At 39.2% G+C, this 16,146-nt stretch overlaps 1 protein-coding gene across 3 annotated transcripts in view; it reads left to right on the forward strand.

Annotated features, from left to right (window-relative positions):
* LOC135471826 (inactive tyrosine-protein kinase transmembrane receptor ROR1-like) overlaps window positions 1-16,146 on the forward strand; it is an 87,380-nt gene that overhangs the window by 39,798 nt on the left and 31,436 nt on the right. For all 3 annotated transcript variants that reach the window (XM_064751195.1, XM_064751194.1, XM_064751196.1), the window contains exon 3: window positions 1,638-1,707. In XM_064751195.1, the coding sequence (XP_064607265.1) occupies window positions 1,638-1,707 (70 nt within the window). The remainder of the gene's footprint in view (window positions 1-1,637; window positions 1,708-16,146) is intronic.

The raw sequence follows: 16,146 nt of genomic DNA on the forward strand, positions 1-16,146 counted from the left end.
TGCATCGCCAGCCACATAATTATATCCAAGGCTGCAGAAGCAGTCAAAGGTAGGGAATCTACAAATTCCCTGTCCAAGGCTGGCTTTGAACTCACACCTCATGTGTTCATAATGGTTGAGCGACAAGCACTTTTAGGCCACATACTACTTCTGATTTTCATATTTAGTGAGAGCCTATAATGCCCTTGGCGCACCATGACATTTTGTCCTTGGATATTTAGTGTGACGATATAAAGAAGGCAACATGCTTCGTCCATTGTACTGTGTAGCTTGCGCAGTGTGTGGAATGAATGCACAAACTGTAGTGATGGGGATTGAGGGTGGGACTCGTTACTTTCTAACTGAACCCAACACGGTTTCTGGGCAGGAGGGCCTTTGCATGTGTAACCATCTGTGAAAAGCATTGGTTCTACATGCTAGCAAAATGTACTCTATGATATATTCCCTTTTACACTGAAATAGAAGCTGTCAACTGTACTGGGTTACTAGGTTTTTACTCTTGCTCTTGTAAACTTGCGAGATTACACACATCTTTGTTTTACACACAGGCTCAGGGCGTGGAAATAATTTAACCATTTCTCCGTTCTTGTTTTGAATCTGCTCCCGGAATGCTGGGAAACGCTACATTGACCACCAAAGCCATAGACAGGTTAATACAGTGATATTCTGACAAAAACACATAACTGTGTCAGTCAAGTTACTCCTGAATAACTCTAATTTGTCTACACTCTTTTTTTTTTATATATGATGCGTATGTAATTGTAGACTTAACTGGCTGAGTTCTGGGACTGATATATAGGTGGGTAATTAATGGCTGAAAAAGTAAGGTGTTAACGATTTGTTGAATTATTTTACCATTCGTACCACCCACGGCGAATCGCTCTGAAGAACATATGTCTTCCCACTTCAGGTGGAATTAGATGTTAATATTAGTACTACTTCTCGGGCCTTGAAGTATCTGAAACTTGGTGGTGCAATAGAATTCATTTCTCTGGAGATTAAGTAATTATTTCCGTATCACAGTTCTGTCAATTGCAGATTATAATTTTGTTCATGATATCAAGGTAGAAGTAAAATGCAATTTTGTATCAGAAAGTTTTTTTCTGAATTGTTTTAAAGTTTTTTTTTTGGAATATGGGCTAATATCCTACGTGGAAAAAACACAATTAAAGAACTATAAATTATGACATATATTTGCTAAAAAATAAGCTTTTTTCGGCAAATTGTTAGAGAGAATATACATGTAGTACATAACACATTATTAACATATAAATGTATGCATGTATTTTCTGCTAAGTTTATCATTTTAGTATTACATTTGGTGAGGTGCAATTGAGCTTGTCAAGTTGGAGAATCTCTACCCTGTTATCATTTCTTTCTGATTGCACAATTTTGCATGTCATATGAAGGACAAAAATATTGTACAAAGAGATGGCAATATTGTTTACTGTTTATGGTAAAAACTATTGGCTGTTAACATCTTTTTAAGGTTAGGTCTTTGTTTTTACATATCCCTCTAATGATAAGACGCTGCCCTTGCAAATCAGGACCAAACTTCTGAAGTCTTGCAAGACCCAGTATCTTGTGTGTAGGTTTTCAATTCTTTGACTCAGTATTATTTTTTTATTTCGTTTCAGTGTTCGGTCAGGCTGACGGAGGTAGAAACCCCACCCCTGTCCCAACAAGAGGGCCTAATGGAGAATACCCGTAAGTATACATGCATTTTGTCATTATCAAACCTCTAATTGTATTCGGTGTGTAGGTATCCATTTTTAAAATGGAACTGCACAATGTTGGTCAATGCCTAAAATTTGATGGTTTTGGTTCACTGCATTTAATGCTATACAGCCTAAATTTCAAATTTTCGAGACAATATGTGTGTGTTTATAGAGCTAATTAGGTGGTCAACCCATCCTGTGTGTTTGCATTGTCAACCATTGTGCCTGATACGGCGCTAAAAGATAACCCATTCAGTCATCCAATATACATTTAGCAACACCCATCCTGATCTGATGGTAAACCCATCCTATGCTGTCCTCATCAGATGGTCAACCCATCCAAAATCTTCCCTCATCAGAAGGTCAACCCATCCTACACCCACCCTGTTCAGATGATCAACTCATCTGACGCCTGCCCTAATCAGATGGTCAACCCATCCTACACCCATACTGTTCAGATGGTCAACCCATCCTACACCCACCCTGTTCAGATGATCAACTCATCTGACGCCTGCCCTAATCAGATGGTCAACCCATCCTACACCCATACTGTTCAGATGGTCAACCCATCCTACACCCACCCTCTTCAGATGATCAACTCATCTGACGCCTGCCCTAATCAGATAGTCAACCCATCCTACACCCATACTGTTCAGATGATCAACCCATCTGACGCCTGCCCTAATCAGATAGTCAACCCATCCTACACCCATACTGTTCAGATGATCAACTCATCTGACACCTGCCCTTATCAGATGGTCAACCCATCCTACACACATACTGTTCAGATGGTCAACCCATCCCACACCCATCCTGTTCAGATGATCAACTCATCTGACGCCTGCCCTAATCAGATGGTAAACCCATCCTACACCCATACTGTTCAGATGGTCAACCCATCCTACACCCATCCTTTTCAGATGATCAACCCATCTGACGCCTGCCCTAATCAGATGGTCAACCCATCCTACACCCATCCTGTTCAGGTGATCAACTCATCTGACGCCTGCCCTAATCAGATGGTCAACCCATCCTACACCCATACTGTTCAGAAGGTCAACCCATCCTACACCCATACTGTTCAGATGATCAACCCATCTGACGCCTGCCCTAATCAGATGGTCAACCCATCCTACACCCATACTGTTCAGATGGTCAACCCATCCTACACTAATCCTGTTCAGATGATCAACTCATCTGACGCCTGCCCTAATCAGATGGTAAACCCATCCTACACCCATACTGTTCAGATGGTCAACCCATCTCACACCCATACTGTTCAGATGATCAACTCATCTGACGCCTGCCCTAATCAGATGGTCAACCCATCCTACACCCATACTGTTCAGATGGTCAACCCATCCTACACCCATCCTGTTCAGATGATCAACTCATCTGACGCCTGCCCTAATCAGATGGTCAACCCATCCTACACCCATACTGTTCAGATGGCCAACCCAACCTACACCCATACTGTTCAGATGATCAACTCATCTGACGCCTGCCCTAATCAGATAGTCAACCCATCCTACACCCTTCATGATCAAGATGGTCAACCCATCCTACACCCTTCATGATCAAGATGGTCAACCCATCCTACAGCCTTCATGATCAAGATGGTCAACCCATCCTAATCAGATGGTCATCCAATTGTTAACTCATCCTAACTCTTTGCTCTCACAAGTGTTAACATGAGATACTTCTCTGATGAACTTCTTCATGTGGAAAAATTCTTAGAAATTTGGTCTTTATTAACCTTTAAATTTTACTCCTCTTTGTCATAGAAATGGTTTAGGTTGGGAGTCAAGAGTTATACAGTATGTATATATAATGATCCAAAGGAAAACTACCCAGCCTGCAGTCATTGTACATTCTGTGCACTAGACACGTGTACATGCACCTCAAGAGGTTTTGTCTTCCTTGTATCCATCTCTGTCAGGTTACCTGTCTGAATGAGCCTCTAATATGGCTGGAATTTTAAGCTTTTTTCTCCATTCCCTGCTAAGTGGTATTTTGTAAATAGCGAAATGCCACAAGGTCATTAAGTAAAAGCCTATTTGATATCCCCATGTTTTTACATGGCCAATATGTTTGTTTACCATCAGCTCTGGGAGCTCCTCTTAGACTGACAGTAGAAAACACACCACTGTCAGCCATGATAGTATTTCCATATTGTGGGAAACTTGGTGATCTGTAAAGCAATGTGTTTTAGACATTTTCAAATGGTTGTTGGCATGATAATGTGAGGATCACTAATGTAACAGAGAAAACTGACTGGATTCAGAACGGCTTGTACGCTCCTCATGCAGAGGTCCTTAGCCTTCCATTTACCACCTCTGCTGAGAGAGCTCATGAAACACAACTGATACAGATAGCTAATTAACATAATCCACAATGACCAATGGAAACGACCATATTATCATAGACCATAACATGTCGCTGTTGAAAAGTTATAATGCTGGAAGGTTACCAGGTCAAATTTGACCAAATTTGTTGATGGAGATCAGGTTTTTAGTATAGAGATTGATGGGGTTCATGGTATATGGTTGTTGGTGATGGCTGATGCCAGTACTTTTTATTTCATTTGAAATGCATTTGGTAGTCAACATTCTATATTGAAATTCAGATGACCCAATTATTAACAGCTTGCAGCATTAGTGATACATTTTTTAAAATCAAAGGATGAGTCTTCAGGAAGGATTTAGTTTGGTTCACATTGTTGATGAATTGACTTTTTCCTGCAATAAGGTAATTGCCACATATTGTGGTTAATTTTGTCAACATGTCAGAAATTTACTTCTGGGTGACAACTGCTTGATACAAGTAACGTTTCTATTTCCAAATAAATCTAGAGCTCATCAATGAAATCAATGCTGAAACCAGTCATTGTTTTGATAAAGATGTTAGAATCGACACCAAAACTTCATCTTTGAGAAAGGGAGAAGTTTTCATCAGTAACGTAATTTATTGCCTTGCATGTATTCACTCCCCAACTTCTAAATACCACTAAAAGAAGTTGTTTGGACAGAATTATGTAGTTGTGAGCTGGCATTAAATCATTTCTTGAACAAGAACGGGTACTTTATGAAGCAAGCATCTTAGTGGAACCCAAATATTCAGTCAGTAATGTAGGTCTCTCAAAATATTTCTTGATGGGAAACATACACTCTTAAGATAATTAATGCAAGATGGCTGAAAGAGTGAGGAAGTTCTCATCAACCATAATGCAGGCGTCATCTCAGATTCTAATGGAAAACAGAGAACAGAAACTTTCTCTAGATAATGGGAATTTGTTTTGTCTGCTGGTATCTATTGTTAGTTTTTAAAGGTGAGGAATTGCAGTGTATGCGCTGCTTCCTTTGCCACGTTAATCACATAGGCTTTGCCCAAAAGCATTGTGGGATGTCTTCCATATGTCGCACATAGATCAGCTTATTTGTAAATGACAATGTCTGCTATGGGGCAGAGTTGGTGCTGTAAGCAATACGGGAAGCGATCCATTGCTGTCTACGGCATTCCTGATTGGATAATCTCTGGGAAGTCCTAGAAAACTCTAGCTATATATCTGCTCCTGACAAATTGCCTCTGTGTTGCCCACTCAACCCACCCTTGTCGAAGCAACTGCCTTTCTCCATCAAGCTACCCCTTAACTCTTGTCAGCCTGGCTCACAGCTATGACTGCTAGATACATTAAGGTCAGAAAACGCCAAGATGGCTTCAAACAGAATTCCAGCTGGAAGAGAAAACATAATTTTTCCCATATCACGTCTGATCTTTTTATTTCAGGAAGAGTGGTGGCTCTGTAGGGTTGATGTTAAATCTTGCTTTTTAAAAAGGGGGAGATAGGATAGTTTTCTCTGGCTTCATCATTTTGGTTACATCAGCTGGTGTAGTGCCGCAAAAACCAGCAATATTCTGATTTATGGGTCACAGTTAGAGAGTAATGGTCCATGCCATAAACCTCAACCTCTGGCTCCTTTTTTCCACATGCTTCGTCCTTGACTTACTGAGCACTCAATCTGTAAAGTTGTAGAATAGTTTACTCCTGGCATTCTTAGCCTCTCTTTAATTTGCCACATAATTAACACTGAGTGCTTTTTTACCATTTGACTATTTTTTAGTTCTTTACGTTGTGAATACGATGCTTGTCAATTGCCAGGTTACTCAGAAACTCTCTGGTCTTCATACCAAGAGACTTAGGTTCAATCCCGGGACCAGTCACATGTCTTCAGAATTTTAATTTGGCAAGTACGTGTTTTGCATGTTTCAAAACAAAAAGGGGCTCAGTCACATAAACTCTCAAATAATGTTGAAAGCATTATTTAATCATATGTAAAATAAAAGATACAAACAACAAATAACTCATTGTATACTTTTCCAGTCTTTACATGGTAGATAACAGCCCAGTTAATTTATCAAATTACTGTTTGTCTTTCGCTGTGTAACTTTAATTAGGTTGATGTCTCAGCCACTGGGTGAATCATTGGATAATGCTGTAAGCACTGGATTCTGAAATGGACACATGAGCCCGGTAACCCAATTATCTTGTATCTTTAGAAGACCGATCCAATTTAGCATAATTGACATTAGTTCTATTTGGGAATCTGGTTAGTGGGCAAAGATCTGTTTTGTTTAAACTAACAGTAGCTATGACCAGAAACCATGGAGAATTTCACAAGAAGTTGCATGGAATGTATTTCTCTGCATCTGGTCTAGCTCACATGTTTACCTAAGTTAAGAAGGATAAAACCTAGAAGATTGCCATTTTGTGGATTTGCTCTTTTTTTCCATCATTTTTTTTTCCAGGAAATCTTACCGTATAATGTTATTCTGATCTTTTTTTGTAAGCTGAGCGAAGTCATCATAGTGGGGTAAATAGTTTATCTCCAAAGCAAACTTACATTAAGGTGACTGATTTGTATATAGGATTGTTCTTGGGGTGGATCAAATTGACATTTTGTGACACAATAGGACTGGAACTCATGTAATCCTAAAATGATTAACCTTGATGAATTTTTGAATATCTATTAAGGAAAGACTGTCAGGAAGGCTTGACTGCATTAGGGAGGAAGTGAGTGTCTGTACATATAACTAGCCGAAACCTGACATTATAACCTGATGTTATATACAGTTATGGGCAAAAATTTGAAGAAAAAAAAAACCCTTTTTTAATGAGCTGTGAGTGGAAATATTTTTCATTAGACTTTCAGAATATTGAAAGTCCAAAATCATGCAGTTGCTGGAAAATTTGGATGTGATCTTTATCTGTAGATGTATGCCTATATTATCAGATTAGGTTGATGCATAGACAAATTTCAGTATGGCTTGAAAACAGTCCTTATGATGAAGTCAAAATACATACATCCAGAAATCACCAATGCGGTTGCTGTGAGTTCAAGCCCAGCTCATGCTGACTTCCTGTCCAGCCGTAAGTGGGAAGGCCTGTCAGCAGCCTGCGGATGGTCGTGGGTATCTGTCAGGCTCTGCCCGGTTTCCTCCCACCATAATGCTGGCAGCCGTCGTATAAGTGAAATATTCTTGAATACAGCGTAAAACACCAATCAGATAAATAAATAAATATATCCAGAAATCAGTCATACAGCTGTTATAGGTACATGCAATTATAGTCCAAAGGGTGACTTCATACATGTTCCAGTTGCCAGTACATTGCCTGTATACATGTACTAAATACCAGTGAAATCACCGTGTAAAGGTACATGTACATACATATCACCTTGTTTCCCAGATGGCAAAAAGCTGCTTTGCTCCCTTCCAGCCATTTTAGAGAGTCTGCGGTTTCAGAATCTGTTTGTTACATTAGGAGTTATGCCTAATCGCAGTCGCAGTGTTTTTACCAAAGTGACTAGGTGTATTACCTTGCTCACTCGATGTCTGCCCAGCACGCTGGCTGCGCTCACGGGTTTGTGTTTTCCCCGTGAGCGGCCTCACCCCAGTGATGGCATCCTAAGCTGTTTAGGTTAGCCACACTGCCAGGGGTTTGCCCCACACTTCCTGATAAACAGTCAACAGTCTGCACAGTTTTTTTTTGCCCGCGGGCATCTTCATACCTAATTACTACTGGAGAGGATAGAGGCAGGGTGAGGTGGGTTGGCGAAAGGGGCGTCACACCAACAGCGAGACATCCAGAGACAGACCCGCTATTTTCATTGTCAGAAGCCCAAGTAGTAGCCTCGGGCAAGGGGAATTCCCTCAGATCTTTGTGGTAAATCGAGAAAGCCTATCTGGCTAGAGCATTATAGAGTCTTGGGGAATGTCCAGGGACCAGTTGATTAGAGGTGGGGTAATGTCTGCCTTATCCTGACCCCCGATTGACATCATTGATGGGGAAAGGAACGGTCATTAACAAACATGACCAAAAAGGTCCATCCAAGCAGAATTAAAAAGAGCTTCATAAGGGACATAACCTGGGTGAATGTGGGTTGCCACAAAGCCATGTCCTGAGCACCTCAACGACAACCAGAATCAATATTGAACTCTTTCACCACGCAGATTGCTGTGTTGTCATTGAAAGCTTGATGGATATTAACATATGTGTTAATCTGTTAGCTCTTTGTCACACATTTTGTCTCCGGGATATTGCCAACATGCTGTTCAGCCATTATCCTCTTGTTGCAATTTGAATTTTATGTCTTTTAATTCTCTTCTGAAAATAGATATTCAAATTGTTATAACATTAATCATCATAACTGTCCAGTTGTTACTTTGTACATGTTCACAAGGTGAGGATTTTGAACTTTTGAAACTATTGTGTTTCACCTAAAATTTAGCATTTTTCAGGTGACACATTTTGCTTGATTCCGATTTATTCATCCACTTTATAGGGCAACTTTGGAGTGTTTTATTTATTTATTTGATGGATGTTTTACGCCCTACTCAAAAATATTTCACTTATACGAAGGCGGCCAGTATTATGGTGGGAGGAAAGCGGGCAGAACCCAGGGGGGGAAAAGAGTGTTTCATGAAGCTTCAGATTAATTCATTATCAGAAAAACTTAAGGGTTGGCATCAAAAGTTTAATTTTAAGGCTTTTATGAGCTCATGGAAGTACATTTTTACATGCCAAGCCATAGATGAAATTCTTTTAGTGCTTGAACTAATTAAATGTATGTTATATATATCAGTATATGCTAGGTTTGCTGCTTATAGGCAGTTGAGTTTTGCATTCTGGCCATGAACACAAATCTTTAATAACAGCTACATGTACATTATTCCAGTGAATAAACTTCTTGAGCCATTATTAAGAGGATATCCTGTTGGAGAAAGCGTAATGGCCTTGTACCGGTAAAATCTGCTACAAGGATTTAACGCGGCACAGTCAGGTTTGTAAGCACTGCCGTCACCCCTAAACAGCAGTAGTGTGCGGGTCGCCATGCTGCAGTTAAAGTGTGTGATGCAAAAGTGGTGAACCCTGAGTGGAAGCTGAAGTATGTTGAGGAATTGAAATCTGAGCTGGCCAGTCTATTGCTTAGGCAAATTGCTACCATATGAGGGGAGACGTCTGTTATTGGGATTTGCTTGAGAGAGGACCACAGAGAGAGGGGTTGGGGGCATAACAAACCCCCTTACACAAGCTCTTGCGTACTCTTCCCACCTCAGGCCACTATTCTCTTATCTCGTGGAACTGTTCTCACAGAACTTTTATTTCATGGAACTGTTATCTTATGGAATCGTAACATATCTTGGAAAATCCCAGTAATGCATTTAGTAGCTACTCTGTTTTACCATTAATGATGAAGTAATTAATTATAATTATGCTGAGCTGTTTATAAATTACATTTTCATGTATACCCGTCACTCCCATCTTGTTGGATCAGATTTTCCCAACCCATAATCTTTTCTCTTAAAAGTTCAAGGTTTTTCAGAGAAAATATGTAACACCAATTAAATATTAATTTTTTATTTTTTTTTTTTTATATTGATGTTCAGTGCCATGCTGAAGACTTTTTCACTGTCCTATATGACAGTGTTCAGGTTTATCAGGGCAGGAAATTGGAGTACTTAAAGTAAACTACAAATTACAGTCAGGTACCTCCTCACTGAAAGTCACACCTGAATATTTGATGTCACACATGTATGGAATGAACTGTAATGTTCATTTTTTTTTAAGAATGAAGACCAACATGAGGCTATATCAAAATCAGATTTTTTTTTATTGGGTGGACTTTTTGCATTGATAATAAATTGCTTCTGCAGAGACAAGTTTACAGTGCAGTTTGAGTCATGATAACATGAAGAACTTCAAAGAAGTATTTTAAAATCTTGGTTAAGTGCTCATTAAATTTTGTCAAATTAGGCTGTAGTTTAATTGATTAAAAGGTTGGAAAATTAACTTACTTAACTGCGTGCTGGAAACAAAAAAATTACTGGAGGAGTAATTTCAAGCAAAATGTTCCTTGATGTTTTAAGGATATTTTTTTTTTTACAGAACATGCATTCTGTCACTGACATAGAGGGCAGGATGGATGCAATGAAGCACTGGTTAACAAGGGTTGTGACATTTTGAACTTTTAATGTCACTGATGGGTTGTGTTGACACCAAATTGGTAGCAGGGAAGTCGTCTTGTTCCAGATGTGGAAACTGCAGTGAAGTGGACACTGGTTAGTAGAGTGTAGCCATTGATCAGACAGGCATGAGGACTGGTCAAGCCACGGTCCAGTAACTGGCAACACCATTGTGCCCCTCAAGAAGGCACCTGACTGGACATTGTACTGTCAAGAGGCCCCTTTTTTCTATAAGGGTTACATGGCTGGTTACTGTGCTACACAGGCTAATTACAACCTATTGATGAGGCCCTCATGGGGAACGCACAGAAGTGCCTTTAATCCAATGAGGGTCTTATTTGAACAGCATTGGCCAGTCTTTATTTAAACCAATAATTTCATCTTCGTTGACTTTTGCTGGTCTTGTTCTGCTCGACTGCAATAAGACAAAGACAGCATGTCTGAAGCCATAAGGCCTGACGGAGACAAGACAACCTAATTCTGACTGATGCAATTACACCCTTTCTACCCTAGTTAGGCCAGGGTTTGTCCGGTCATATTTGTCCAGTAATTATATTTTACAAGGGATGAGACATAATCTATCGTCCAGATGGGACTGGATTCAGCAGACTACACACAGTATCGCAGGAGCACGAACAAAAGGTCACCTAGACTGAATAATGGCTCCGACAAAGTCTATGTCTGGAAGCCTTAATGTCAATTAGCCATTCATCTAATGCACAGGATAGAGAGTATTTTGCTGTGGGATACAGAAGAATTATTGCATATGGTAACATTGCATGACGGAGTTTATATCTACCTCCGAGACTCGAACAAACTATGTATGACAGAAAACATTGTAGCCCCAAACTGGTGGAAGTTGGTTCTGATATTCCCATTTCTGTACACACAGAAGATACAAAATATCAAGGCCAGGCTATTGGAAGTGGAAGAATTATTGGCCTGCACATGTAATACTGCATGACAGAGTGTAAATCTACGTTTAAACCTGTAATATTGTCTGTGATACAAGATTCTAGAGGTTAAACTCTGATAAACATGTATGTGATGTACGAGGCCTGTGTGTTTCACTGAAGGAAACGGTGGAATTATTGCCAGTGCAACATCACATGGCAGAGTGTATATCTTACCTATAAGTCACAATCAAATCATGTATGGTAGAAAATATAGTAACCCAGAACTGGTGTAATCAGTTCTAATTAGTTCTGATAGGCATTCATTTAACAAACAAGATTCAAAATATTATAGGATGCCATAAGCAGAGGAATCATTGTCATGTTGCTGTGTGTAAATCAGTACAGCAGAATGTGAATCTGCCATTAAGCCTTGAAGAAATTGTGAACGACAAAATGCCACAGGCATAACAATCTCTGAGGAGAAATGCTAAATCAGTGGTATGAATATAATGTAGTGCTAGAAGACAGATACCAAGGAGCTAGAGATATGCTAGTGGCTTGATTTTGGTGTGCTGTTATTCCTATCATGCTCAAGGTGTACAAGAATTATTGCTGTGTGTCGCTGCATGACAGAGTTCATATCCACCTTAAAGCCTCTAACAAAGTGTGCATAACAGAAAATAGGGTTGCACAAAACAGAAGTTTTTGGTGGAAATTGGTTGTGAGAGTTAATCCTGTAATGCTTATGGTTTATATCACCCTGTGGGAAAGCAGAAGAATTATTTCCATGTAACACAGCATGACATCATATCTACCCTTAGGCCACGAACAAATTGTGCATAACAGGAAATATTGTAGCTCAAAACTGGTGGAAGTTAGCTAATTCTGACAGCTATTCCAGTATAACACGCAGGGTTCTTATATTTCGCTGTAGGAAACAGCTATGAGTTATTGGTACTGGTATGTACATATTGCATGACAGGATGTATATATGCGCTTTTAAGCCTATATCAAATTGTGTATGAAAGAGAACATTGCTGTCTAAAACTGGTGGAACTTGCACTGATAGCTATAGCGTGTCCGTGCGGCCTTACATTGAACCCTGAAGTTAACATTAAAACATTTGTGTTGCACTTGTAAATATGTTCGCTTTTAGTCAGATTTGCTTGGATTTATATATAAACGTGATAAATAAAAAGTTTGTAGTGAAAGATTTACAACTTGCAGTATCTGAATTCTGACATGCTTCTGGCTGAAGATGTATGTGTGTTTATAAAGTACTGATTGTTTAATGGTACGTTAAACTGATAACTGGCTATATATACACCATATTCGCACTGTATGGCACTCTGCATCAGAAGAAGACTGCTTGAAACAGAAGAGCTTTGTGGCATTTAAAAGTGGCTTGGTTCAGGCTTGTTGGTGCTGTGTTTACTTATCTTTCAAATCCTCTTAAATTTGATGTGGTATGTTGCCATCAAATCAAGAATCTGCCCACTCACTACATCAGATATCTATGATGGCTAATGCTGGTCAGGACAATTCGCTCAAACTATGTTGGGAATCACTGGGGAAAGAAACTGATACAGAACAAGGGAGGTAAGAATGATGGTTTCTCAAGCCCTTGTTGATTGGACTCTTTTTCTGCTCTGATGGATACAGCTGAACCCCTGGAGAGTCGGCTCATTGCATTATTCCAGTCATTCTCCTGTGTCTGGAAGCATTTCAGGCTATTATTTCCTCCCATGAATGGCTCATGGTGTGTTGTTTAGACTGGTCCCTGGTGTGTTTTGTTTACTTCATGCTCCTGTAATTACTGGAGTACCTTCCAACCCTATAATCCGCTTCTAAAGTAATGAAAGCATTTCATGTTATTCCATACTCCCACTGTTGTAAAGTCACACTCTTTGCTTGGAGCGATAGTTACAACCTTATTCTGCTGGACAAATGAAATGCGCAGAAAATGGTCACTTAATTTGGTTTGGAATTTTTTTCCCAGCGTGCATGGTTTGAGTCTTAAATAGGTGTGCACTCCAGGGTAACCAGTAGCTGTCTGGACTGGTCAAGCAAAATGGTCAGACTGTGTCAGATTAAAGAGGTTGAACATAACAGGCTGATGGAGCATGGAACTGTGAAAGTTGAGAACCCTGTAAGCCATGGTCTGTCTCACAGTCCAGTCTTAGCCTCTGATGCCCCCTCCCCCTCCCAGCCAGCCACTCAGTGACATACCATCAACACACGATTGCCTTTCACCATGGAAACATTTTATGCTGGCTGACTGTGTAATTACTTTTAAATAAGGCTTGCTCCCTGTTATATATGCCCTGACAGACACAGGGTGCCAGGGGATTCATGCTTACTTGAATAACAGCAGTATTGTTTGGTTAAGTAAGGTTTCCAGAGGAAAGCACATGGAGCTGTATTATTGATACATGGAGCATATGTACATACATGTAGAAGTGATGGGATATGGGTCAATATTGACCTCTTTTTTTGAGCACTCCACATATGATCTGTTCACCGTTATTTCCAAAAAAAAAAAACAGTGGAATTGTCCTGGAATAGCAGATGTAATTTCAACATTAGTCAGTATCCTGTGTGTGTTTTTTCCATCCTTTTTATTATCTGTACATCATTTGAAAAGTGAACAGCAAAATAGTTTTAAATCATTAATCATTCATATTTTTGGGTAATTTTGTTTGCTCTCAAATTTGCAGTGTGACATTAAATTTCCTTTTTGTTTTCTCCATATGACATTGCAGTTTATTGGTACTGTCACAGTGAGGATACTGTATGTTCAGTTACAGGTGCATTTGGCATAAATATGTGCCTGTATGTGTAAAAAGTGTATGAAGAATCACATATATATGTGCCTGTATGTGTAAAAAGTGTATGGAGAATCACGTATATATGTGCCTGTATGTGTAAAAAGTGTAGGAAGAATCACATATATATGTGCCTGTATGTGTAAAAAGTGTAGGAAGAATCACATATATATGTGCCTGTGTGTGTAAAAAATGTATGAAGAATCACATAAATATGTGCCTGTATGCGTAAAAAGTGCATGAAAAATCAACTCACAGTAACTGTACAGGTGCACTAAATTCACCTAAAGTTTACCACTTTTCCGATGGCACATTTTGCTTCACTCTGGTTGATTCTTACATGTCATCTGGCCACTTAAGAGTTTTTTTTTTTGTAAAGTTTGATTAATTTCTTGTCAGAAAATTTTTGGTGCTTGTATCTTATTAAGTCCTTTCTAATCTTGTGAAAGTGCATTTTACATTGCAAACTTCAGGTGAAATACAGAAAATTACCAGCATGCACTTTCATATCCTGTGTGTGTTTTTGTAATGCGCTAGATACAGATCTTTAGTGCAAGCTATAATGGCTATAAAGCCAGCCAAATACAGTGTGCATTTTTTAACAACTGGTCCTAGCTAGGTTTTCACATTTCAAGTTCTAAGAAAAAAAATGTTTTATTGGAATAAGGGAAACAGGTGTGTTAGAGTACTTAGGGTTAAGACATCTTAAGCATGGTCAGGTATGAGCATCTCTCTCCGGGAGGTTTTATGGGGATAGCTGTGAAGGATAAATCTACCTGCTGTTTGGGCCCCAGCCTCCCCTCTGTATGGGGCCTGACTGCATTTCCAGTGGCCTGAAGTGATGGATAGTTTGTAGACTCAGTTAAGCCCATCCTCCAGCTCAGGGGGAGGCGTAAATTAGGAACAGGTGGAACTGTTCAGGTGGGGATAAATCAGTCTTAGCCCAGAGATGTACATGTAGCCTTTTGGTGGGGGCAGGGAGAGAAGGTTGAGTGGGGAAGGGGGAAGCTTAAGGGAAGAGTGGGTGATACTGCTAGTAACAAATCTCTGGAGTACACTTTTAATATCTTTATCTGACTCTCCCAGAATCCAGATTTCTTCTAAAGAAATAATGCATACTTATTGTACATTGGGTTACATTTGGTCTTTAAAACCTTTGAAAGTATTTGAAATTTGTTTTCAAATAACACATTTTCAAGACCTGGAAAATCCTTGAAAAAGATTATATTTCTATTTTTCAATGTTAAATACCATACTGAATTATTGTCAAAATCAGTTGATACCTAGTATACATGTAATTGAGTCCACTTGAAGGTTTGTTATCTAATTGAATGACCATTGAAAGTGCTGGAAAGCAGTTAGGTTTCTCAATGACCTTGAAAATCATTTTCTTTCATGGGTGGAAGCCTTTTGTGGTGAACTTTGTGTAACGATATTGCTAATGATCATAAATAAACCCTTTTATGTTTTCCAAAGCTGAATTTTTGAACTTTTTAAATTAATTATATTTAGAAAGATTCTTTTTTTTTTTCGAAATAGTTTTTCATTCCATTGAACTTCACACAGCACCATTTTCTTAGCAGAGCAGTTAAAATATGTTTTGAGTTTTTTGATTTATGAGCAAATGTTAAAAAAAATTGAAAATGCTTTGTAAAGCTTTATACCATTCGTATATTTAAGTAGTATTAAGTTGTTTTCCTACAGAACATGAGTCAAGATGTCACACAAGTATTCATGTCAAATCAAGACTGTACCACTCTGTCAGCCATTTAGGTGTGAGACCTCAGTCAGGGGATTAAGGGGGATTATCTAGATTAACTCCTGACCCTATGACAGCTGCTACACAATAGTCACAAACACACTACTGATTACAGTATTGTGCACAGAGAATGGGATTACTCACCAAGTGGTGTTCTAGAGGTGTTTATATAAACAGATCAGTCAGGCTGACTACAGCCAGGCATCTGGGAAGCCTTTTGTAGGTTTGCTAATTGTTATTTTGGAGGGGTAGATTGTTTATGTTTTCGTCTCACCCTTGGGTGGACTGTATATAGCAGATTGAGGCAACCTCCCAGAAAATATAGATAGATGGAAATGTATGGTTTGTGGCAGCAAGCTATCATCCATGTATACTTAAGAAATATAACGGTGCAGGGCTGAAGGAATAACCAACATTCCAGCCAT

This window comes from Liolophura sinensis, chromosome 7 (assembly GCF_032854445.1).
Source record: "Liolophura sinensis isolate JHLJ2023 chromosome 7, CUHK_Ljap_v2, whole genome shotgun sequence".
Lineage (NCBI taxonomy): Eukaryota > Metazoa > Mollusca > Polyplacophora > Chitonida > Chitonidae > Liolophura > Liolophura sinensis.